Source organism: Gopherus evgoodei, chromosome 10, assembly GCF_007399415.2.
Source record: "Gopherus evgoodei ecotype Sinaloan lineage chromosome 10, rGopEvg1_v1.p, whole genome shotgun sequence".
NCBI lineage: Eukaryota > Metazoa > Chordata > Testudines > Testudinidae > Gopherus > Gopherus evgoodei.
The window spans coordinates 45,266,923-45,294,023 of NC_044331.1; the positions used below are offsets into that span (position 1 = coordinate 45,266,923).

The following is a 27,101-nucleotide window of genomic DNA, read 5'->3' on the forward strand; positions in this document are numbered from 1 at the left end:
GTATCCACCACTTCTCCCAGTTTAGTGTCATATGCAAACTTACTGAGAGTGCAGTCCATGCCATCCTCCAGATCATTAATGAAGATATTGAACAAAATAGGCCTCAGGACCGACCCTTGGGGCACTCCGCTTGAAACCGGCTGCCAACTAGACATGGAGCCGTTGATCACTATCTGTTAAGCCCAACAATCTAGCCAGCTTTCTATCCACCTTATAGTCCATTCATCCAGCCCATACTTGCTGGCAATAATACTGTGGGAGACCATATCAAAAGCTTTGCTAAAGTCAAGGAATAACACATCCACTTTCCCCTCATCCACAGACCCAGTTACAGGGCTGCCCGGGGGGGGTAGGAGGGGGAAGTGGGGCAATTTGCCCCAGGCCCCCATGAGAATATAGTATTCTATAGTATTGCCACTTTTTTTTATAGGATGAGCCGCCAAAATTGCTTTGCCCCAGGCCCCCTGAATCCTCTGGGTGGCCCTGCCCAGTTATCGCCTCATAGAAGGCAATTAGGTTAGTCAGGCATGACTTGCTCTTGGTGAATCCATGCTGTTTCTGATCACTTTCCTCTCCTCTAAATGCTTCAGAATTGATTCCTTGAGGACCTGCTCCATGATTTTTCCAGGGACTGAGGTGAGGCTAACTGGCTGTATTTCCCCGGATCTTCCTTCTTCCCTTTTTAAAGATGGGAACTACATAAGCTTTTTTCCAGGAGCTCCCCCGATTGCCATGAGTTTTCAAAGTTAATGGCCAATGACTTTGCAATCACATCCGCCAACCCCTTTAGCACCCTCAGATGCAGCGCACCCAGCCCCATGGACTTGTGCTCATCCAGTTTTTCTAAATAGTCTTGAATCACTTGTTTCTCCACAGAGGGCTGGTCACCTTCTCCCCATACTGTGCTGCCCAGTGCAGCAATCTGGGAGCTGACCTGGCTTGTGAAGACAGAGGCAAAAAAAGCATTCAGTACATTAGCTTTTTCCACTTCCTCTGTCACTAGGTTGCCTCTCTCCTTCAGTAAGGGGCCCATGCTTTCCTTGACTTTCTTCTTATTGCTAACATACCTGAAGAAAACCTCCTTGTTACTCTTAACATCTCTTGCTAGTTGCAGCTCCAAGTGTGATATGGTTTTCCTGATTTCACTCCTGCATGCCTGAGCCCACACCCCGAATCCCTCCTGCACCTCCCTCCACAACCCCCTTCCCTGAGCCCCCTGCCACACCCCACACTCCTCCTGTACCCCAACCCCTTGCCCTGAGCCCCTTCCTGCACACTGAACACCCTCCCACACCCCGAACTCCCTCCCACATCCCAACCCCCTGCCCCAGCCCTATATTCATGGCCCTGCATGCAATTTCCCCACCCGGATGTGGCCCTCAGGCCAAAAAGTTTGCCCACCCGTGTTTTAATACCTCTTTGAAAAAAAACCCATATAAGCCAACTGTCCCCCATGACTGTGCATGAGAACTGATGATGCCCCTTTGGGGCAGTGACAAGCCAGTCTGGGGCTACATGCAAATATTTACCGAACAGTACAGTAAGTAGCTATATATTTACAGCTACCTTAGAATGGGTAGCATGGAGAGCAACGAAGGTGTGGAGAAAAGAGCTTGAGAGAGCATGTGAGATCTGGAAAGGGAGAGGGGGCTCTGGGAAGAAATTTCAGCTAGATTGGACTCTGCACAGCTAACAGCAGCAAGACCTAGTTCTTGTCAGTGGCTGCATCTCAGGAGATAATACAGGAGAGCAACACCTCCCTACACGACACACCTAGCTCCCCATGCCTAGTGGTAGGATGAGAGAGGGAGAAGTGGGGTCCAGGGAGCCCGCACACAATGCACAGTCAACCTGTGGAACTCTTTGCCAGAGGATGTTGTGAAGACCAAGACTTTAACAGGGTTTAAAAAAGAACTAGATAAAATTCATGGAGGATAAGTCCACCAATGGCTATTAGCCAGGATAGGCAGAATGGTGTCCCTAGCCTCTGTTTGCCAGAAGCTGGGATTGGGCAACACGGGGATGGATCACTTGATGATTACCTGTTCTATTCATTCCCTCTGGGGCACCTGGCATTAGCCACTGTTGGAAGATAGGACACTGGGCTAGATGGACCTTTGGTCTGACCCAGTATGGCCGTTCTTATGAGCCCAGCCCTCTCTGTCCTGTTCAAAGAAGTAGGGCAGCAGTACATTCAGCTCTCCCAGCTGGCTCAAGGTTACAAAGTCTATCAAGGGGGTTGAATAATGACTTCCCATTAATATTAATCCTGATGAGTTCTCGGACAAAGAGAAATCAATAGGACTTCTCAGCGCAGCGATCAGGAGAGTGGGAGCAGCTGGAGAGGAACAGTGGCAAATCTGTCATTGAGCCTGGCCTCCTCTGACAGCCCATGTCACCCTCCCCCCACCTGTGCACATGGCCTTGCTGGGAGCCCAACACCTGAGCTCCTCTTACACAATACCTTTAATCACCAGTGCAGCCAGAAGAAGCAGAGCTGGAGGGAGCCTGGAGAAGAGGACGGGCTGGCAGATAGGCAGGGAGGGGGATTCATGGGTTTGCGACATGGCTAAGGGGGAATAAACAATGTAAAACGTCAGATTCAACAAGAGAGAAAAGCCTCATCAAGTCTGCTGTAGCACAGCAAGATGCCAGGGGGATTCTTGGCTGAATTGCACCATTTATATGGCAAAGCGCCTTTGGGTGTAAAGTTCACAGCTTTGGGAGCAGCCATTTTCTACCTCCCTGGGATGTAACTGGACAATCAGCCCTTTCAAGGCAAGGCAGGAAACAATAAGCAGTGCTCAGTCAAGACCCATCACAGAACCACAGCTTTCCAGGTCAGAAGGGACCAGACCAGTGGCTCTCAACCTTTCCAGACTACTGTACCACTTCCAGGAATCTGATTGGTCTTGCATGCTCCCAGGTTTCACCTCACTTAAAAAGTACTTGCTTACAAAATCAGACCTAAAAGTACAAAAGTGTCACAGCACACTGTTACTGAACAATGGCTTATACCTATCTCACAGAACTGGAAGGGACCACCAAAGGTCATTGAGTCCAGCCCCCGGCCTTCACTAGTAGGACCAATACTGATTTTGCCTCAGATCCCTAAGTGGCCCCCTCAAGGATTGACTCATAGCCCTGGGTTTAGCAGGTCAATGCTCAAACTACTGAGCTATCCCTCCCCCATTCTCATTTTTACCACCTAATTATAAAATAAATCATTTGGAATACAAATATTGTGCTTAAATTTCAGTGCATAGTATCTACAGCAGTATAAACAAGTCATTGTCTGTATGGAATTTTAGTTTGTACTGACTTCGCTAGTGTATTTTTATTAGGGCTGTCGATTAACTGCAGCTAACTCATGTGCTTAATTCAAAAAAATTAACTGCAATTAAAAAAATTAATCATCATTATTTGAACTGTGAAATGATAGAATACAAATTGAAATGTATTAAATATTGTGGATGTTTTTCTACATTTTCTGCTATACTGATTTCTATTACAACACAGAATACAAAGTGTGCAGTGCTCACTTTATATTATTTTTTATTACAAATATTTGCACTGTAAAAATGATAAACAAAAGAAATAGCATTTTTCAATTCACCTCATACAAGTACTGTAGTGCAATCTTATTGTGAAAGTGTAACTTACAAATGTAGATTGTTTTTTTGTTACATAACTGCACCCAAAACCGAAACAATATAAAACTTTAGAGCCTACAAGTCCACTCAATCCTACTTCTTGTTCAGTCAATTTCTAAGACAAACAAGTTTGTTAACATTTATGGGAGATATTGCTTCCTGCTTCTTATTTACAACGTCACCTGAAAGTGAGAACAGATGTTCACATGGCACTTTTGTAGCTGGCATTGCAAGGTATTTATGTGGCCAGATATGCTACAAATTCAGATACCCCTTCATGCTTCAGCCACCATCCCAGAAGACATGCTTCCATGATACTGATGTTTGTTAGGCAAATAGTGCTTTAATTAAATTTGTGACTGAACTTCTTGGGGGAGAACTGTATGTCCCCTGCTCTATTTTACCCGCATTCTGCCATATATTTCATGTTATAACAGTCTCGAATGATGACCCAGCCCATGTTGTTTGATTTACGAACACTGTCACTGCAGATCTGACAAAATGCACAGAAGGTAGCAATGTGAGATTTCTAAACATAGCTACTGCACTTGACCCAAGGTTTAAGAATCTGAAGTGCCATCCAAAATCTGAGAGGGATGAGGTGTGGAGCATGCTTTCAGAAGTCAAAAAAGAGCAACACTCCGATGCAGAAACTACAGAACCTGAACCACCAAAAAAGAAAATCAACCTTCTGCTGATGACATCTGACTCAGATGATGAAAATGAACATGAATCGGTCTGCTCTGCTTTGGATTGTTATTGAGCAGAACCTGTCATCAGCATGGATGCATAGCCTCTGAAATGGTGGCTGAAGCATGAAGGGACATATGACTCTTTAGCGCATCTGGCATATAAATATCTTGCAAAATGTAGAAAACATCCAAAAATATTTAAATAAATGGTATTCTATTATTGTTTAACAGTGTGATTAATCGTAATTAATTTTAAATGTATGATTAATCGCGATTATTTTTTTTAATTGCTTGACAGTTCTACTTTTTATGTAGCTTCTTGTAAAACTAGGCAAATATCTAGATGAGTTGATGTATCCCTGGAAGACCTCTAAGTACCCCCAGGGGTACACATATCCCTGGTTAAGAACCACTGGACCAGACCATCGAGCCTGGCCTCCTGGAGATCACAGGCCACCAGCACCACCCAGCACCTGCACATTAACCCAACAACCGAGCTGAGACATAAGTATCACAGCACTCAGGAGACTGGATTGGTACGAACCACAGGTGGCAAACAGGAAGGACCAAGGTACCTAAGGGCCAAAGGCTTCTGCAATGGCAGGGAAAGGATCCCTGAGGTGCTGAACGCCCTCAATTCCCACCGAAGAGCCTGGGAGTTGACGGCATGGAGCATGCCCCAGGATTGAGCCCAGCTCACATGCCAAATGAACCAGCATCTCTCTGTTGTGGGACCTTTCCCTGTGCATAGCAGTTACCTGGAGGTATCTGGGCAGCATCACCAGCAACTGCTGGTGCCAATGCCCTGCCAGACCTGATGCAAGGGAAGGACGAAAGATGCTCAAGAGCAAGGCTGAATTTGTGGTTACACATGGGGCTTGGTCGCCCATGATGTGTGTTCAATTCCAGGCCCAAGTCACTGAATCTCACTGTGTCTCAGCTCCCCGACCCCATGAAGCACTGTGAGAATCTGTTTGTCCTTGCACATGTGGCACTTAGATTCAGCAAAGGGTGGGCACAAGGGGCAATCAATAGCTAGAACTGGAGCAGGCTGTCCAACCATTCAATGGCTCAGATCACAAATTGAAGAAGGTAGGGCCACCTCATGCACTCCTTCCTCAGACAAGTCTCCCACTGATGACTGCAGAATCTGGCCCTGAGTTCTGGCCCTCCGAAGCCCTGTTTGTGCAACTGGCCTTTCTAATGCAAGAGCAAACTGGCTTGGCTAAAATATAAGCCAGCCTAAAACTTTACTGCAAGCTTGAACCTGAACCTTTTCCTGAGGGAAAGTTTTGTTTAAAACCAAGAAAACAATAAAAGATTCCCCGACCAACACTTTCTGTCTGCTCCTCTGCGCAGGGCCACCACCATCATACCCATGAAACAGCCCATCCGGACAAACAGTACGGACCACTGCACAAGAACGTCCAATCCAATGAGGCACAGCCCAAAGCACTGTGGGGACCTGGTCCGCAACGAGGGCTGCTAGGCACAGCGGGAATACAAACAACTACAACAAATCAGGATAAATCCCAGCCTGATGGCTGCCTCTCCAAATCAACCCTCCGAACCTCTCTGCTTCTAATATGCTCCAGCAAAAATGCTGTCCCAGGAGGACTGAGCTAAATTGAGCTGGGGAGCTGAAAATCATGAAGCAGACTCATTTTTAATTATGGCTATTCAAGTTCCAGGAATGCAGAAAGTAAATATATATTTATTTTTAGGCCATCTTTTGTCCCATTTGCAACAGGAAATTGAATGTACTCGATTCTGTCTGGCTATGCTCCTCAGAGAAACCCAGGGGAAATGAATACGCTGTAACCAGCACACACAAAATACATTTTTTGTTACGTCCTCACTGCTCATTGACTCTGCCATAAAGATTTCCCTGGGGATGTTCAGGTACATGCAGGATTAACCTCTCATTCACAACATCCTGAAATTTTATTCCTGCTTTAAATGTTACACCCCTCCAACCATCCCCCACTCCAATCCCCATGGCTAAACTGTGTCTTTATTTCCTGTTTAGTGCTTCAGAGCTCTGGACTATGCACATTGATTGGAATCAAACACAAATGGGCCACATTCCACTCTGGACTTCAAATCTGGCTGGACCAAACCCTACTGCCCAGACCCACAGATGCAAACTGAGTTGTTGCTACCAAGTCCAGGCAGCTGAATTTGCAAATCAGTCTTCAGCTTACACACTGCCATTTCAAACATATTTGTATAAACATTCTACACACACTTGAACAATTTGCACTATGACTGCTGCAGGCTCCTTCACTTTTGCATTCCTCACTCTCTCTTTTCCACCTTCCAAACCATCCACAATATAGTGGCAAAATTATCTATGTTGCCTGCTGCTCTGATCATACCCAGCTTCCCTTCAAGTTCCTTTCCTGGCTCCCTCTCAACTTCTCAATCAAATTCAGGTTCAAGCTCCCCTCACAAATGAGGCCCTGCCTACTCCTGTTCTTGTTCCCTTTTGTTCCCTACCTTGCCCCTGCTCTCTGAGCAAGCTACACAACTGACCACTCCTGTTTCTTCCTCCTCACACTTCCAGTTTTGATCTCCTATGGCTGGAACCTCCTTCTTGACCAGTCCCACAATTCTACCCCTCCATCTCCTTCCAGTGTCTCCTTAAAACTCACTTCTATGAAGCCTAAAAACATGTTGATTTACCCATATAAATAATAATCACCCCCTAAATTTGTAGATGGGAAAACTGAGGCATAGAGATGGAAAATCACTTGCCTAATGTCACCCTGCAAATCAGTACCAGAGTCTGGATTAAAACTCAGGTCTCCTGACTCCTAGCACCCTGACCACAAGACCGTCTGTCTCCCACTCTGGAGGTACCTTGGCTCCCCTGACAACCTACCTCCTTGTCCAAAGGTGATTGAATTCTATTGACCAGTGGTAGGTGTCTGTCTCCATGTATGAAGGTAACCAAACTCCCTTGTTGTTAAGTAGACTCCTCACTTCTGGGCACCTATGCTCTAGGCCCACAGCTACACACAGTTCTACAAGCACTTTTTCTTCTTCATTACCATGTAGGGCCTGGCTGCTTCAAATTAAGTTAGAACTCCTGCCCTTTTGTATCAGCTGGGACAAAATAACTCCATCACAGAACTGTGCTACCAGACTTATTGTCTTGCCTTTGCATCAGCTAATACACAAGGGTGCAATGTAATAGCATGACACTGTAATGTCATCACATTTGGCCACCGCATCGCTCTGCGGTGAATCTGGCAGCTACACAGCCTACTCATTGTCTGTTTAGCTCATGCTTGCTTTGAGCTACGTGCAGCAATATGGTAGCACAGGTTGCTCACAAGCACTGGAGTTGTTGGAATTGATACTTTTAAAGAAAGGCCTGGGTAAAAAACAGCAATGCTTGCTGGAAGATTGACATGGGCTTTGAAACCAAACCTGAAAGAGACAAAATTTAGCTGCCACTGAAGCTGATAGCATCCCTTTAGAAAGAGAGTGGAGTCATGGGTTGGCCAGCCTCCCTGCAGTCAGCCTCCTCCGCCTGTTATGCTGATTTCTTCCTAGGGGCCAGTGGGGTTTTCTTTGAGTGAATGAAAAGACACCAATCATCCATAAACTGGTGACACCTCAGTGCTAATCTAATTGTGGCAAAGCAGGGTCCTTACCTTCTCCTGGTACTGCCGCCGTGAGGAGTCCAGAGACTGGATGAGGGCTGTGGCATGGCCGATGAACATGGCATAGCAGGTGGCACCAACGATCATGCTCAGCATAGTGAGCCACACATCTGACATGCCAACGGGAGCCTGCTGCCCATAGCCAATGCAGAGCATGTGACTCATCGCCTTGAACAGTGCATAGGAATACTGCTTCCCCCAGGAGTCATTCTAAAGAGACAATCACAGACAGACAGACAGACAGACAAGGCTTTAGCAGCTTTACAGGACACAAGGAGGAAGCCAGAGAGACATTCCCTGGGACAGACACTTTTAACACAGATGCCTAAGGTTAGCCTGCTAACTCCATATTTAAGGTACCTAAACAAGTGACTTAATTCCTCAAGGGCTGCACACCAAGCAGTCCCATCGACTCCCCTGAGAACAGCTGGGTACTCAGTATATTTGAAGAAATTAGATCTTTTATTTAGGTGCCTAACTCTGGGCACAGAAGCCTAAATTTAGGCACCAACATTTGAAAATCATGGCTAGGATTTATACAAATTGCATAAACTGGCTCCAGCCAAACCTTCTGCAAAGGGAACCCAGAGAGACTAACATGCTGCTAGTCCAGGATGAACTTAGGCAGCGCCATCAATCACAGCACAAAAAGGCTACAGGATGATTCTCAGGGTGATTCATGTGCTGGAGGAGGAACTGCAGCAAATCACTGCTCTGCCTAAAAACTGGTTAAGCTGGGAAACAGCTGGGGGTATCACAAGTGACCTGCTCCAAGCTGATATTTGGAACCCCTTGAGGGGTTGTGTTCTAATATCACTTGTATGTCTTTGATTTACTCTCCTGCTCAGAAGTGCCAGACCCCAACTGAACAGGCATGAAGGGGTGAAGGCAAGTTAGTATTTATAATGTCCAGGCAGCCCTTTCCCCAAGATCAGCGCAGGGACTTGTTTTCAGTGTAAAATAGTACTTCTCCCTAGGAGCAGCACAAGCCACGGGTGACCATATTGCAGGGATGCACTAAGGTGTCACAATGAAAGGCAAATCGATTCATTGCTTTCTTGGGACAGTCTGCGCAGTCCTGACTCTGTGCTGAAATGAACAGCAGGAGCACAGCAACTGCTACAGAACTAGATAGGGCTGAATGCAGGCAAGTTTGAGGTTTTCTAAACTACTCAGACTAGACTGAGTTCACACACCAAACACAGGTTTATTAACTACAGAAGAGGTGCAGTGATGGCTCTATGGTCCATCCCACAAAATCTTACTTGGTCATTACACTGTCTTCACACACTGCTGCAACAACATATATGAACAATACCTTCACTGTGGTTACATGAGTGACAGTGAAGAACACACGAATTCACCACTCTTCTGTTCCTAGGAAGACACTAATGTTACGGATTGACTTGTGCCAATAACATGGGGCAAACCAGCTTGGGGAAGATCTTTGTGGGGAAGGGTTGGTTGGTGGGTGAGTGTAGTATAACCAAGGAATAGTTCTACTAACCACCCAGAGAGACCCTGTCTACACGAGGGACATTTCCTAGGAATTTCCCACCATTGGCTCAGCTCCACCCTGCAGCAGCATTGGGAAGCCTCATGCTAATGGGCCGCCAGAAGTTTTTGGACACTGCCCACCATGGAGAGATCTAACCACAATGGTGGAGAACAGGCTGGTGACCCATCTACAACAGGACTCCCAACATTACCAACTTTACTGGGAAACTTGTTAGAAGCTCCACTAGCATAGATGGAGACAGAGCATATTATTGCAGCTTCTGGGCAGCCAAGAACAGCTGGAACCTCTGCAGAGTGTTCGTGGGCGCTAAGCAAGTGGACAGAGACTCAGAATAGTCCGACTCAGGCTATATTCAGTGGCCATATGTATAATGTCCTGATTAAAAATGGACAACACAACAAAAGCAGCAGCAAAAGGAACACAGAAGTAGCCCATTCAGAGCCCCATAAAGATACAGCTCCTCATCGTGCCAAACTCTCTGGGCTGGTGTTGTTAACAAACAAGGAGCCAGTTCAACCCAGTCCATTGGAAAATGTCTCCTGCCATTGAGACAACTTAACAATTGCAGATTCAGAGCCCTACTACAAAATGGGCCACTCATGTGCCAGTGGGGACACCTCTGCCAAGGGGAGCAGCGTTTGCACCTTGGAATGGGAGCACAGATTTCACTTGCAGACAGTGCTCCATAAGGAACCTTATGGATGGACGTTGCCAGGGGTTGTGCATTGAATTGGTGTATCCTCCATACACCTTGGCTATGCCCTCACCCCCACCATCCCCACTCTCTTTTCAGGCTGTGCGGTTCCTAGCCAAGCAAGGGTTGGAGGTTTTCCTGGGAGCATCTGTCACTACCTGGGGTCTTGTGCAATGAGCTGAACCAGCTCTGAGCTGTCGGGGCACCTCGAACTAGGTTTTGTTTTAATGAATGTGTTGTTCCCTTACCGCTACCATTGAAGTTATGGTATATACCCACCTTCCCTTTCCCTGGGCCCTCTTCATTCTAGCAATCACAGAGCCATCATTGTAAAAAGCCCCATCACTTACACAATGACACGCACACACTCCCCAATTGTTAGCCCTCCTCCCCATCTGGCTTATTGTCTATGTACTGAAAGGCTAAAGGGAGCTCTGAAATTGTGAGCTGGACCAGTTGCCCTGGCCAGACCTCTGCCCTTGATGACATGTCACCTGTGAGGTGGGCAGTGGATTGACAGCACCAATTATGTCAGCTGCCACCCGTGTGAGGGGGCAGAGGCAGCACAGCAGTCTCTCTCCCTCTCTATGTAATGAATCTTCCCTGTTAAATGGATGTGGTTTGTGTTAATCAAATTGCATTAGAGACAGTAGGTCAGTGGTTGGTGGGAGTGAGCTGAAGGCTGCTGCTGGGCAGGAGAGCGGCACAAGGGGGCTCCTGCACCAGACCCTGCAGCATCACAGCCTGTGGGAGAATTTGGATCCCCAGCAGTGGCTTGTAGGATCTTATCTTGGGAAGGCAGAAAAGGCCTGTGGAGAAGTTGCAGAGGCCAGGTATGTTCGTTCATTCATGTGTGTGACTGGGACCAGCTGAAGACACACACATCCAGTGCAGAGTGGCCCAAGAAAGAAGATCTGGGGCACATCACTGGAGAGCAGAAGCATAAGGAAAACATGGAGCAGCCAGTCTCAGAGCTCAGTGTACCCCAGGAGAAGTGAAAAGGGCAGTTTAGCCACAGTCTGCACATAATCCTTCATTGCTCCTAATTTAGGCTGGTGAGGTGGCATGATTGAAACCCGACCGCCCCTCAATGCAGTAGCTGCACTGACACCCATAAGAACAAAAGAGTGGCTGTACTGGGTCAGACCAAAGGCCATCCAGCCCAGTATCCTGTCTACTGACAGTGATCAATACCAGGTGACCCAGAGGGAGTGAACCTAACAGGTAATGATCAAGTGATCTCTCTCCTGCCATCCATCTCCACCCTCTGACAAACAGAGGTTAGGGACACCATTCTTTACCCATCCTGGCTAATAGTCATTAATGGACTTAATCTCCATGAATTTATCTAGTTCTCTTTTAGACCTGGTATAGTCCTAGCCTTCACAATCTCCTCAGGCAAGGAGTTCAACAGGTTCACTGTGCACTGTGTGAAGAACTTCCTTTTATTTGTTTTAAACCTGCTGCTCATTAATTTCATTTGGTGGCCTCTAGTTCTTATATTATGGGAACAAGTAAATAACTTTTCCTTATTCACTTTCTCCGTACCACTCATGATTTTATATACCTCTATCATATCTCCCCTTAGTCTCCTCTTTTCCAAGCTCAAAAGTCCTAGCCTCTTTAATCTCTCCTAATATGGGACCTGTTGCAAACCCCTAATCATTTTAGTTGCCTTTCTCTGAACCTTTTCTAATGCCAGCATATCTTTTTTGAGATGAGACCACATCTGTACACAGTAGTCAAGATGTGGGCGTACCATGGATTTATATAAGGGCAATAAGATATTCTCCATTGTTATACCAATTATATTAGACCAGTAAAAACCAGCAGGATCTTATTAAAGGGGACAAGACAAAGATGCCATATTTATTATGATAATTTGATTTATGACTAATAACTAATATCTTAATTTTTATACACACACACATTATACCTAATACCTATACACACACATTTACACACACATTCACATTATACTTAATACCTATACACACACACACACACACACATATTTACACACACACCCACATTCATCAGGTGTTCTGCAGCTTCTGCATAGTTACCAGTCCTAAAGATAGCTTAAGTTCATGGCTTGATTTTGCAGCTTGGGTTCATAGCTTGTGGCGGCTAACTGGCCAGGAAAGCCGGGCACAAGGCCGAGCTGGATCTCTGTTGGGCAGGCACCGATGTTCTTCCATGTTGGCAGCAGAATGTTACCCAGAGTCTCTCATCTCATCCTTCTTTTTTATAGGCTTTTAGTTTGGATTCAAAGTCTATAGGTCTTGCTGTGTCACACTGCCTCTGGGTTTAGACTGATCACCCATCAATTGCAGGCATGACTTTCAGCCTTGAACCTGGCTTTGATCTTCCTTCTGTTGTCCTTTTCTTTTTAGGGTGGATGCTTCTTACTTCGTTTAGGGCTGTTGTCTAGGTCTTCAGCCATTGGTATTTGAACTTTATCTCATCAGGACAGGCTGGGGCTGGAGGTTGATTCCGTCATTCATACATACCTCATTTATACATCTAAACTAAACTAATAAGATTACAGCAGGGTTTGCAAAAATGAAGGTTGGAGGAAGCTTTTACAAAATGGAGTGAATGTTTTAAAATGGGGTTTGAATTACAATATGGAACAGAAGTTACAGTGTAGGCAAGTGTAGTGAATGGTGAACAGAAGTTACATTAATAAAGTGAACAATTAAAAACAATTTCATTTATCAGTTCTACACCATCTTATTCGCCATCCCTTTTTTAATGATTCCTAACATCTTCTTTGCTTTTTTGATTGCCGCTGCACACTGCATGTACATCTTCAGAGAACTATCCATGATGACTCCAAGATCTCTTTCCTGATTAGTTGTAGCTAAATAAGCCCCCATCATATTGTATGTATAGTTGGGGGTATTTTTTCCTATGTGCATTACTTTACATTCATCCACATTGAATTTTGTTGCCCAATCATTTAGTTTTGTGAGATCTTTTTGAAGGTCTTCACAGTCTGCTTTGGTCTTAACTATCTTGAGCAGTTTAGTATCATCTGCAAACTTTACCACCTCACTGTTTACCCCTTTCTCCAGATCATTAGTGAATAAGTTGAATAGGATTGGTTCTAGGACTGACCCTTGGGGAACACCACTAGTTACCCCTCTCCATTCTGAAAATTTACCATTTATTCTGACCCTTTGTTCCCTGTCTTTTAATCAGTTCTCAATCCATGAAAGGATCTTCCCTCTTATCCCATGAAGACTTAATTTATGGAAGTGTCTTTTGTGAGGGATCTCATCAAAGGCTTTCTGGAAATCTAAGTACACTATGTCCACTGGATCCCCCTTGTCCACACGTTTGTTGACCCCTTCAAAGAACTCTAATAGATTAGTAAGATGTGATTTCCCTTTACAGAAACCATGTTGACTTTTGCCCAACAATTTATGTTCTTCTATGTGTCTGACAATTTTATTCTTTACTATTGTTTCAACTCATTTTCCCAGTACTGACGTTAGACTTACCGGTCTGTAATTGCTGGGATCACCTCTAGAGCCCTTTTTAAATATTGGTGTTACATTAGCTATCTTCCAGTCATTGGGTACAGAAGCTGATTTAAAGGAGAGGTTACAAACCGTAGTTAATAGTTCTGCCATTTCACATTTGAGTTCTTTCAGAACATGGGTGAATGCCGTCTGGCTTGTTACTGTTGAGTTTATCAATTAATTCCAAAACCTCCTCTAGTGACACTTCAGTTTGTGACAATTCCTCATCTTTGTCACCTACAAAGGACGGCTCAGGTTTGGGAATCTCCCTAACATCCTCAGCTGTGAAGACTGAAGCAAAGAATTCATTTAGTTTCTCCACAATGACTTCATTGTTTTTAAGTACTCCTTTTGTATCTTGATTGTCCAGGGGCCCCAGTGGTTGTTTATCCGGCTTCCTGCTTCTGATGTACTTAAAAAACATTTTGTTATTACCTTTTGACTTTTTGGCTAGCTGTTCTTCAAACTCCTTTTTGGCTGTTCTTATTACATTTTTACACTTAATCTGGCAGTGTTTATGCTCCTTTCTATTCACCTCACTAGGATTTGACTTCCACTTTTTAAAAGATGTCTTTTTCTCTCTCACTGCTTCTTTTACACGATTGTTAAGCCACAGTGGCTCTTTTTAAGTCCTTTTACTGTGTTCTTTTAATCTGGGGTATACTTTTAAGTTGGGCCTCTATTATGGTGTCTTTGAAAAGTGTCCATGCAGCTTGCAGGAATTTCACTCTAGTCACTGTACCTTTTAATTTCTGTTTAACTAACCTTCTCATTTTCGCATAGCTCCCCTTTCTGAAATAAAATGTCACAGTGTTGGGCTGTTGAGGTGTTCCTCCACCACAGAAATGTTAAAGGTTTTTATCTTATGGTCACTATTTCCAAGCCATCCTGTTATAGTTACCTCTTGGGACAGATCCTGTGCTCCACTGAGGACTAAATCAAGAATTGCCTCTCCCTTTGTGGGTTCCCGTACCAGCTGCTCCAAGAAGCAGTCAATTAAAGTATCGAGAAATTTTGTCTCTGCATTTCATCCTGGGGTGACATGTACCGAGTCAATATGGGGATAATTGAAATCCCCCACTATCACTGAGTTTTTTATTTTTACAGCCTCTCTAATCTCCCTTGGCATTTCATTGTCACTATCACTGTCCTGGTCAAGTGGTCAATAATAGATCCCTAATGTTATATTCTTATTAGAGCATGAAATTACTATTGTGACAAAGTTCCTCCTCTAGCTTGGTGGGTCCTGCGCTTATTGGCAGATTTGCTCACCTCAGTGATTTCCCTCACAGTCTGGATCAAGTCCTCCTGTGTCTGATCAGGAGTTGGGAGGTTTGGGGGGAACCTGGGCCTGCCCTCTACACCGGGTTCCAGCCCAGGGCCCTGTGGATTTGCAGCTGTCTATAGTGCCTCTTGTAACAGCTGTGTGACAGCTATACCTCCCTGGGCTACTTCCCCAAGGCCTCCTCCAAATACCTTCTTTATCCTTACTGCAGCACCTTCCTCCTGGTGTCTGATAACGCTTGTACTCTTTTGTCCACCAGTAGCACACCCTCTCACTCTCAGCTCCTTGTGTCTCTTGCTCCCAGCTCCTCACACGCACGTCCTCTCCTCTGGCTCCTCCCCATCTGACTGGAGAGAGCTCCTTTTAAAACCCAGGTGCCCTGATTAGCCTGCCTTGATTGGCTGCAGGTATTCTAATTAGCCTGTCTGCCTTAATTGGTTCTAGCAAGTTCCTGACTACTCTAGTGCAGACCCTGCTCTGGTCACGCAGGGAACAGAAAACTACTCATCCAGTGACCAGTATATTTGCCCTCTACCAGACTCCTGCACCCCACTGGCCTGGGTTTGTCACATATCCCTCCCCCCTGCTCAACACCAAGGGATTGGGCAGCTTGGGAAGCCAGACAGTGCACATCTGACAAGCCATCCGCATTGCCATGACAGCTCCCTGCTCTGTGTTGCACACGGAACTGGAAAGGTTGGAGGGATAAGAACCGCCTAGTCACCCTTGTGTTCTTCTCCTTGTTCCGCTGCATCCTTTGGAGAGGGGCATGGTCGGTCACGAGCAAGTAGTAGCTCAATGCTTCCATGGCCCATTTTACGGCAAGGCACTCCCTCTCCACCACTGCATATTTTTGTTCCCTTGGAAGCAGTTTCCTACTGAGGTAGAGAATTGGGTGTTCCTCCTCCCTGATCATCTGTGATAGAATGGCCCCCAACCCTACTTCCGATGCATTCATCTGCAGGATAAATTCCTTGGAGAAACAGGGGCTATTAGGACAGGGTTACTGCAGAGGGCAGTCCATAGGTCTGTGAATGCTTCCTCTGCTGCGTCAGACCACCTCACCAGATCAGGTCCACGGGCTTTTACTAGGTCAGTCAGGCGGCTTGCCCTTGTGGCAAAGTGGGGGATAAATTGTCGGTAATACTGCACTACACCTAGGAATGCCTGGACTTGTTTCTTGCAACGTGGTCGGGGCCAATTTTGGATGGCCTCCAACTTGTTCACTTGGGGGTTTACCAGACCTTTTCCCACAATGTAGCCAAGATATTTGGCCTCCGTAAACCCTACAGCGCACTTGACAGGGTTTGCTGTAAGGCCAGCTCACCTGAAGGTATCAAGGACTGCCTCCACCTTCTCTCGGTGACTTTCCCAGTCTGGGGTATGAATGACCACATCGTCCAAGTAGGCAGCAGCATAACTGTTATGCGGGCATAATAGCTTGTCCATGAGGCGCTGAAAAGTAGCTGGGGGCCCATGTAGTCCAAAAGGGAGGACAGTATATTGAAAAAGACCCTCTGGTGTAGAGAATGCAGTCTTTTCCTTTGCGTCTTCCACAAGGGGAATCTGCCAGTACCCCTTTGTCAAGTCTAGAGTAGTCAAGTACAGGGCATTACCCAGACGGTCCACTAGCTCATCTATGCGAGGTATGGGGTATGTGCCAAACTGATACTTCATTTAGTTGCTGGAAGTTCGTTGCAAAATCTTGTGGTGCCATCAGGTTTGGGCACCAGCACGATTGGGCTGGACCACTGACTGTGGGATTCTTCGATGATCCCCAACTCCAGCATTTTTTTTTACTTCTGCTTTTATTTCCTCCATTTTGGCCGCTGGCACCCGATAGGGTTTCATTGTTATTCTGGCCTCAGGGTTCGTGACGATGTGGTGATACGTCTCGGTTGTTCAACCTGGTTTTGTCGAGAACACATCTTGGTTCCGGAAGATCATCTCAGACACCTCATTCTTCTGGTCTGGTGTTAAATCAGGAGACACTCTCACCTGTTTGGAAGGCTTGTTTTCCTGGGTTAGGTCTTTTTGGACACTTATGCACGCCTCTTGTGCATGCCAGGGTTTCAGAAGGTTGATGTGATAAATCTGTTCTTGTTTTCGGCGTCCTGGCTGCCGCATCTTGTAGGTTACTTCCCCCACGGGTTCAACCGCCTCATAGGGCCCCTGCCATTGAGCCAGAAGCTTGCTTTCTGCTGTGGGTACCAACACTATGACCCGATCCCCTGGTTGGAACGGTCGGACTTTTGCCTGGCGATTGTAATAGGTTCTCTGGGCCTCCTGGGCCTTTTCCAAATGTTCCCGTACAATAGGGGTGACACAGGCTATATGGTCTCACATCTGTATTATAGGTTCTATTATATTTCTCCTCTCATTGGGTTCCTCTTCCCAGATCTCTTTGGCGATGTCTAGTATGCCACGGGGGTGGCGCCCGTATAATAACTCGAAGAGGGAAAACCCAGTTGAGGCCTAAGGTACCTCCTGGATAGCGAACATAAGGTAGGGTAGTAGGACATCCCAACCCTTCCCGTCCTGACTTACCACCTTCCTTATCAGAGCCTTGAGGGTTTGGTTAAACCTTTCTACCAATCCATCAGTCTGCAGATGGTAGACTGAAGTTCTCAGGGTATGTATATGGAGCAGCGTACAGAGGTCCTTCATTAGTTTTGACATAAATGGGGTTCCTTGGTCTGTTAATATCTCCTTTGGTAGCCCCACTTGGGCAAAGATCCCCGCCAGCTCTTTGGCTATCGTTTTAGAGGCTGTGTTCCATAGGGGGATGGCTTCTGGGTAGCGAGTAGCATAGTCCAAAATAACAAGTATATATTGGTGGCCACGAGCCGTCTTCTCCAGGGGTCCCACTAGGTCCATGGCTATTCGCTCAAACGGGACCTCTGTGATGGGAAGGGGTACTAAAGGTGATCTCAGGTGGGGATGGGGACTGTGCAGCTGACACTCTGGGGAGGACACACAGTACCTCCATACTTCTTCGTGTACTCTGGGCCAGAAGAACCGTTGTAGGATTCGTGCCAGGGTCTTCTCTACCCCCAAATGCCCCCCCAAAAGGTGACTATGAGCAAGACTTAATACAGCATTCTGGTGTTTGTGAGGTACTAGGATCTGCTGTATCTTCTGCCCCTGTACTGATGCAACTCGGTATAAGAGATTCTCCTTCATTACGAAGTAGGGTCCTGGTCCCTGGGTTTTCCCTTCCACAGGGACTCCATCTATTTCAGTCACCTCCTTCCTAATGTTGTCGTACCTTGGGTCTTCGGCCTGGTCTTGTCCAAAATTTCCTCTTCCGGGACTAATCTGCCCAAGATCTAGGGGCCCAGTCTCTGTTGCCTCTATTGGCTCAGAAACGCTAGGGTGGGGGTCAGACTCGGGTGCTACTCCCTCCTGGGTGGCCTCCTTTTCAGCTGCTCGGGTCCGCCTGCCTACGAGAGTGACCCTCTGGCTTTGGGTCAGTATTCGGGTTCCCAAGGCCTTAGCTGCCCTCCTTTCCCTTTTCGACTTTCTACCCTGTCTGGGAATGGAAAATAAATCTGGGGATATTTCAGAGAAAACCAGGGGTTGACAGTCTACTGTGGATGCCTCACTAACTTCAGGATTCCCCTCTTTCTCCAATCCTCAAACTGGGAGTAAGTTTCCAAACCCTGGGAAGTCTCTCCCTATGAGCACTGGGTATGGGAGTTTAGGGACTATACCTGCTGCTACCTCAGCAGTGTTCCCCTGAATTTCGAGTTTTACTGGGATGGTGGGGTAATAACCAACTGTCCCATGGACACATGTTATCTCCGTACGCTTAACCCGCAGCAACTGACTACACTTCACAAGCTTCCCTGAGACAAGTGTGATAGCACTCCCCGAATCAACCAGTGCTGTGGTCTCTATCTCATTTAGCTTTACTGGTCTGGTGTACATATGTGGGGTTAGTGAGACCCCCCACAAGGTGGATTAGGGAGCATGGGTCTGCCCAGTTCCCCAGGTTACGCTGCATCGATTCCTCAGCATTGGGACATTGTGCAACTATATGTCCCCATTCCCCGTAGGCATAACATCTATATGGAGCCCTAGGCATTCCCTGGTCTCTTGGTTTGGGCAGTCCAACCTCATGATTCTCTTCTCTCTCAGTTCTCTGACTCTTTGTGGCTTCTGGTGAGCCTTCAGCCCCTCTCTTTTTCCACCTGGGCTCTCCTGGTGTCCCCGTCACTCGAGCTCTAGGGCTTAGTGCTGCTAGTTTAACCCGGGGTGCCTCTTCCTTAACTGGTCGGTCAGCTCCCTCGCTGTCCTTCGCCTCTCTACCAGTGCAATAACGTCACCATAGGTGGAGGGTTCGTTCTGGCTTACCCAGGTATGAAGGTCTGGCGTTAGTCCCCTCATGTATCGGTCGATGACCAGAACCTCTAGTATCTCTTCTGGACTCCGGTACTCCATTCGGAACCACTTTCGTGCGAGATGGATGAGGTCATACAGTTGGGACCGCGGGGTTTTATTTTCCTGGTGCCTCCACTCGTGATACCGCTGGGCCCGCACTGCAGTTGTTACCCCGGATCTGGCCAGGATCTCTGCTTTCAGCTGCGGGTAGTCTGCTGCAGCCTCTTCAGGCAGATCACAGTAAGCCTTCTGGGCCTCTCCACACAGGAATGGGGCAAGGATGCCAGACCACTGATCTCTAGGCCAGGCCTTCCGTATGGCTGTCCTCTCAAAGGCCAGAAGGTATCCCTCTACATCATCCTCCCATGTCATTTTCTGCAGCCAATGGCTGGCCCGTATGATCTGCGTCCTATCATGGCCGTAGTTCAGCTCTGTAAGGGTCTTTACCTGGTTTACCAGTTCTTGCAACATAGCTCGGTCTTGAGAAGCCTGGTTCATCAGCAGGCGATTAGTCTCTTGCAGCAGCCGCACTGCCTCCTGTTGGGCAGCTGCCTGGACACGGGTAGCCTCCTGCTGGGCCACCGTAGCTTGTATCAATGCCCGCACTAAGTCTTCTACTGTGGTGAAAAAAAATAAACCCTCTACTTTTTTTTTAAAAAATCACCCTCCTTCTTCTGCCGCGCTGTGCACACCAAGATCCCACGCCTGACACCAGCTGTGACAAAGTTCCTCCTCTACCTTAGTGGGTCCTGCGCTTATTGGCAGATTTGCTCACCTCAGTGATCTCCCTCACAGTTTGGATCAAGTCCTCCTGTGTCTGATCAGGAGTTGGGAGGTTTGGGGGGAACCTGGGCCTGCCCTCTACACCGGGTTCCAGCCCAGGGCCCTGTGGATTTGCAGCTGTCTATAGTGCCTCTTGTAACAACTGTGTGACAGCTACACCTCCCTGGGCTACTTCCCCAAGGCCTCCTCCAAACACCTTCTTTATCCTCACCACAGGACCTTCCCCCTGGTGTCTGATAACACTTGTACTCCTTAGTCCTCCAGTAGCACACCCTCTCACTCTCAGCTCCTTGTGTCTCTTGCTCCCAGCTCCTCACACGCACTTCCTCTCCTCTAGCTCCTCTCCATCTGACTGGAGAGAGCTCCTTTTAAAACCCAGGTGCCCTGATTAGCCTGCCTTGATTGGCTGCAGGTGTTCTAATCAGCCTGTCTGCCTTAATTGGTTCTAGCAAGTTCCTGACTACTCTAGTGCAGAGCCTGCTCTGGTCACTCAGGGAACAGAAAACTACTCACCCAGTGACCAGTATATTTGCCCTCTACCAGACTCCTGCACTCCACTGGTCTGGGTCGGTCACGGTATCAATAGAGATTCTATGGAACATGTGGATTCATTTAAGATTTTTACTTCATTTGATTCTACAGTTTCTTTCACATATAGTGCCACTCCCCCCCCCCGCTCACCGCATGACCTGTTCTATCCTTCCAATATATTTTGTACCCCGGAATGATTGTCCCCCATTGATTGTCCACTCCACCAGGTTTCTGTGATGCCTATTATATCAATATCCTCCTTTAACACGAGGCACTCTAGTTCACCCATCTTATTATTTAGACTTCTAGCATTTGCATACAAGCACTTTAAAAACTTGTCACTGTTTGTCTGTCCTTTTCTGATGTGTCAGATTCTTTTTTATGTGAATGTTTCTCATCTGATCTGGCCCATACTTTATCCTCTTCCATCCTCTCCTCCTGACTAAAAACTTGAGAATCTCTATCAATAGACTCTCCTCTAAGAGAAGTCTCTGTCTGATCCATGTGCTCCTCTGCAGTGATCGGCTTGCCCCCATATCTAAGTTTAAAAACTGCTCTACAACCTTTTTATGTTAAGTGCCAGTAGTCTAGATCCACTCTGGTTTAGGTGGAGCCCATCTCTCCTGTATAGGCTCCTGCTATCCCCAAAGTTTCCCCAGTTCCTAATAAATCTAAACCCCTCCTCTCTACAGCATCATCTCATCCACGCATTGAGACTCAAACTCTCTCTGTCTACCTTGCCCTGCTTGTGGAACTGGAAGCATTTCTGAGAATGCTGCCATAGAGGTCCTGGATTTCACTCTCTTTCCTAGCAGCCTAAATTTGGCCTCCAGGATGTCTCTCCTACCCTTCCCTATGTCATTGGTACCTACTTGTACCAGGACCACCGGCTCCTCTCCAGACTACACATATGTCTATCTAGATGCCTCGAGAGAGCTGCAACCATCTGCCTTCATACTCATCTGTGGCTGTCACTGCAATGACAGAGGCAAGAGGCAGGCACTACACAGAGGGGAGACAATGTCCTGTTTCACTCCAGCTGGGCAGCGCTCAGGAAATGTCTCCATTGGCCTTGTCATTCTAGCTTCTCTACAGCATCTCCCAGCCTGAAGGATCCCACAGTGCTCTATCAGTGGTACATCTATGAAATCACTTATTCCCATCATGGAAATGCAGCTGCTTTTCGGGTTGAACGCAACAGCTGTTAAACACTGAAGTGCAACTTGATGCTACAGTTTAAGACAGGAAGTGAAGGACGCTCTATCAAGCTGAAACTGAAGTGGGAATTTCGGAGTACAGATTTCTATCAGTCCTGTTGGCTAAAATACCCAGGCTAACACCCTCTCTCACCAGAAGATCTGCCAGTGGTGCTGGGCCCTTCTTGTGAGGTGCTGAGCAAATTCAGTTTTCATCCAGCTCCACAGGAGTTGACAGTACAGGAGGAACTCAACACCACACAAAAACTGGGTCTCTAATGGCCACGGGTGGCCAGGGCCTGAGATACAGGACTGAGAGCTGAGAATTGGGAGCAGCTCTGCCAATGATTTGCTGTTTGACCTTGGACAAACAACTTCACCTCTCTGGCAGTCCCTTAGGAAGTGGGGGATAATATTTACCCACATGCCCTGGGACTTTAGAGGGCAAGGCAGTACTTTGTACAGTGGTTACCCAACGCAGACCAGACTGACGCACAGCATCCTACTGAGGCCCAGAGTCAGAACTGGCTCAGAGGGAAGAGTGCTACCTGCTGTACCACCAACACCATTCCCTTCAGCACCTGGCTCCACCTTGAGAAGCAGCCTGTTCCACACCAGACCTTGAGTAACTTTTCAGATCTTATGGTGGTTACAGGTCAAACTGCCAGGGCAGTAGGCGAGCAAGGAGCAACTGGCACTGGGCAGGGCTGTGTGCCAGTGACAGCAAACGAGAGCTGCAGAAACAGAAGCTTCAGCTCAGTGCCTCAGGACATCAATCTACCCACTGAGTGCTTCAGACACCTACAAAACCTTTCCAGACACTTGTGGTTGCAATCTCTGGGATGCCCATTGGTTTATGGGCCTCTTCACGTTGTTAATTTAGGCCTGGTCTAGGCCCAGGATTTTTTACCAGCACAAATATGTCTATTGACCTGTGCCAGGCAGGGCGTCAGACTAGACGATGACAGTAGTCTCTTCTGCCTTAACATCTACGAATCTGTTACACTGGTGATATTTTTGTAACTGAACAAGTAATGCTAATACAAACCCCAGTGTGGACACAGTTATAAGGGGATAAAAGTGCCTCACACTGATGTAGCTTATTCTCCTTCCTGTAAGGTAACAGCTATAGCAGAATAACTGTGGCCACATGAGAGGAAGTGTTCCAGGGTAGTTAAAGTTGCAGAACTTTTATGTGTTAAGCCTTTACATTGTGTTAAGGAAACAGCCCTGTCCTCATTAAACAAATTTTCAACCAAGCAGAACCAAGTTACAGAACAGTGTGTGAACCCAGCTGAGCGGAGATCCATTTGAACATTCGTCTGGCACTGACCTAGTTTAGTGCATTCCCTGATTCAGGAAGCATTTGTGTGGGTGAACTCACAGGTTGTTTAAATGATTTGCCAAACCGGTTTGACTTTAGCCCTAATGTAGATAGTGCTGCACAGGTCTGGGCACCCTCAGTATCCCATACTCAGCTGCTCTTTCTCAAAATACTTTGTGGCAATTCTTGTAACTCCTCAAAGGAAGCATGGGGTCCATGGGCGGTATGTGAATACCGCCTTCGAGAAGAATAGACTCCCCATGCCCACCCCTTCTGCCTGAGGTCCCACCCCACCTTGCCCCTCTCCTCCCTTCCACCTGCCAAAGCCCTGAGGCCCACCGCAGCCAGAGGAGACCTGGCCAAACTGCCGCAACCCCTGGGCTGTTGGCCAGCCCCCAACTGCCGGCCTGACCAGCCCCAAGCCAACCCCTGGCCTGAGTTGCCCTGGGTCCCCCTTGGCCATAGCCAGCTGGCTGAGCCTCAGCTCTAGGCTACCAGCCCAAGCTAAATTCCCACCGGCTTTGGGGATATGGGGAGTTGGGGCAGCGCCTCGAGCACTTTGGAGAAGGCACCGTGGTAACTGATGCAATGGCTTATGAGACATTCCTGGCAGGGCAGCCAGTTGTGAGCAATTGAGCCAATCTATTACAGCAGAAGTTAGGAATGAGACACCTGGACAGTCAGCCCACAGCTAGCAAACACTTTGGATAGAGCTGAGTCATGCGGTCATCCTAGACTTGTCTCACTTCAACTTCACTGCACCGGGGGCTGATTTCCCCCGCCTAGGGCATCACTCCCATACATTAGGCCTAGAGCTGAAGAAAGGCAACGTGACAGGAGCATCAGCAATCGTTGCTAGAGTCAAGGAGTTTTCACAAGACTGTTTGTACCAAAGGTGATGTGTGTTTCACTTCTCACCTAACCCCAAATCCCACTTAGCTTTTCCTTCACCCTCCACAACTCCTGCATCTTCTGAGCCTGCAAATAGTCCTTTCCTTCTGTCATACTGATCTCTTGAAAATATTAATAGCCTGTGATCATGGCCTGTCCTTACCTAATTTTTTTTATGATGATAATTTTAGCTCCATTCCTCACTTCCTCTCGTGCTCCAATCCTTTGCTCATCTTTGTACTGGGTGAGACTAGTGGGGGGGGGCAGTGTGTGCTAGTCGATAGAGCACTGGACAGGGACTTGGAAGACCAGGGTTACCTTCTTGGCTCTGTCACTGGCCTAGTGGGTGACACTGGGAAAGTAACATTACCTCCCTGTGCCACAGTTTCCCCATTTTTTTTTAAAAAGGCAGAGGAGATAAGAATATCAACATCCTTTGAGAGCGACTGTGGTGACCAAAGTGCCACATGCCCCAGGGGTACAAACTGGCATTGTTTGTACATCCTTAGCTGTACTGAACCCCAGGATAGCACTGTGAGCCCAGATTTATCACCTGAGGGTCTCAGACTCCCCTAAATCTGTCTATCTAAGGTACTTATCTGGCCCCCATTGCGATAATCTCTGAGCACCTCATAATTTTTAATGGCTTTCTCCTCTCAACCCGCCAGGGCTGTCACCTCCATTGCACAGGTGGGGAACTGAGGCATAGAGAGATTAAGTGCCTTGCCAAGGCCACACACAGTTTGTGGCAAAGCAGGGACTTGAATCCCAATCTCCCAAATTCCAAGCTAGTGCCCTGACCCCGGTCCATCCAGCCTCTTTGTCACTCCCTATCCAAACTGTTTATTGCCTTTTCCTAGGTGTAGGGCTTGGCATGTGTCAGTCTGGACTATCTCCTCCTTGCCTGCTGTGCCACTTGCTCCAGTTCCTCCAGATGACATTTGGTTTTAGCTGAATTTGCACTGTAAATCTGGCACACCAGTCTGGCATGGGAGCCTGGCTGTTCAAGAACGCAGCGATGGGATGCAAAGCTTTGGGAGTTTGGCTCAGGAGAGAACCGTCTGAAAGTCCTTCCAGGCTGCTCAGCATGTTTGCAGCTTCCACCCAGTTCCTAGTGGACAGGTATCCATGTCACAAAACCCACCACAGAAATGGCACTAATTGACTGGGGTCAGTACTGACCAGGCAGAGAGACACCACTCCCCGTTCAGCTGCTGCTCAGGCTAGTACCTCCCCGGGATGGTTAAGGCACATCAGCAGAAATGCAGAGGCAGCATGATCTAGTAGCCAGGGCACTGGACTGGGAGCCAGGATGCCTGGGTTCTATTTTTGGCTCTACCACTGTCCTGTTGGGTGACCGTAGGCACATCACTGCGCATTTCTGATCTGTCTAGCCATAGGCTCTTCAGGCCAGGGGCCGTCTCTCACTCCGTCTCAGTCCAACACCCAGCAGAACAGGGCCTTGATCTCTAGTCACCACAATGGAAATAGAGAAGGGGCAGCATGGGGGACAATTGTGCTGTACCTGTCCTGTAGATCAATAGAGCAGTCAGTCTGGCACCATTCACCAGCGAGGAGAAATAAACAAACCAATCTCCCCACAGGTGGTTCTCTGTGGCTTCTAACTCAGCCTGAGATGGGACACCCACCCTGGCCCTTCACAGTTCTGCATAGGGCAGGCATGAGATGTTGGCTGAGTCTTTTTAATTTCAAGTTTCTTTCTACTTCAGTGCCTGATTTTGAAGAAGAAATTGGCTGCGGGATCCGGAGGTTAAGAGCTGCAATAAGAGTCAATTTTTTAAGGTTTGTCAGTTTTGCTGTTTAATCATCTGGACGTTGTCCCTTTGAATAAGGGATCCTGAATTCTTGGGGAAATGTTGAAAGGCACCATGAGCTCATCAGGCACTTACCATATGTTCCATGTCTCATCATAAACATTGCAGCCACCAGCAGAGCCCGAGCTATTGCTCCTGCTATGGGAGTTGCAATACTGCCTGGCACAGTTTATTTTCAGGATGCTTTATAGTCTGTACAACACCTCCATATGGCAGGGAGGTGAGCAGTGCAATCACACCATCTTATACACAGAGAAACTGAGGCAAGGGAGGATGAATGACTTGCTCAAGGCCACAGCAGGGATTGGTGTCAGGAATTAGGAGCCTGTGGTTCAAACCCAGGCCTACCTTTATGAGGAGGCACTGGGCATGCTGCCGCCTCAGCTCTGCCCCACAGAAGCACAAGGGCCTGCTCCCAGCATGGAGCAGGGTTTGTGTACTTTTTTTGAACCCTCCTCCTTGCTGTCTCATGCCAGCAGGGGGAGCTGGGCTCCTGCCTTCTCCTGTGTGCATCCAGAGCAGACTTTACTTAGGTTCTGCCGCTGCTGTTTTCCAGGCCAGTCAGCTTTGCTTGTTTCACCACAGAGGGCTCTGCAAGGTGCATTCCACCTCCCTCCAGCTTCCCCCACCTCCAGGTGATGCTGGAGAGAGGAGGAAGATACTGGAGTGGGGGAGACAGTGGAGGGCTGCTGGATAGCTGGGGGGTGCTTGGGGTTGCCAATTGTCTAATTGCACAAACCCAAACACCCTTGCCCCACCCCTTCCCCGCCCCTTCCCCAAGGCCCTGCCCCTGCTCACTCCATCCCCCCTCCTTCTGTTGCTTACTGTCCCCCACCCTCATTAATGTTCACTGGGCTGGGGCAGGGGATTGGGATGCGCGAGGGGGTGCGGGCTCTGGGCTGGAGCTGAGGGGTTCAGAGTGTGGGAGGGAACTCCAGGCTGAGACTGGACAGAGGACTAGGAGGTATGGGGGGGGGGTTAGGGTTGCAGGCTCCAGCCGGGCGGAACTTACTTCAGGAGGGCTCCTGAAAGCAGCAGCATATCCCTGAGGCTCCTAGACTCAGGGGCAGCCAGGCGGCTCTGCCCTTGCCTGCAGTCACTGCCCTTGTGGCTC

The 27,101-nt window shown here is 47.7% G+C and overlaps 1 protein-coding gene across 1 annotated transcript in view; it reads right to left on the reverse strand.

Annotated features, from left to right (window-relative positions):
- HCN4 (hyperpolarization activated cyclic nucleotide gated potassium channel 4) overlaps positions 1–27,101 on the reverse strand; it is a 179,751-nt gene that overhangs the window by 50,455 nt on the left and 102,195 nt on the right. Inside the window, exon 4 of the mRNA XM_030578700.1 lies at positions 8,008–8,226. Coding sequence (XP_030434560.1) covers positions 8,008–8,226 — 219 coding nt within the window. The remainder of the gene's footprint in view (positions 1–8,007; positions 8,227–27,101) is intronic.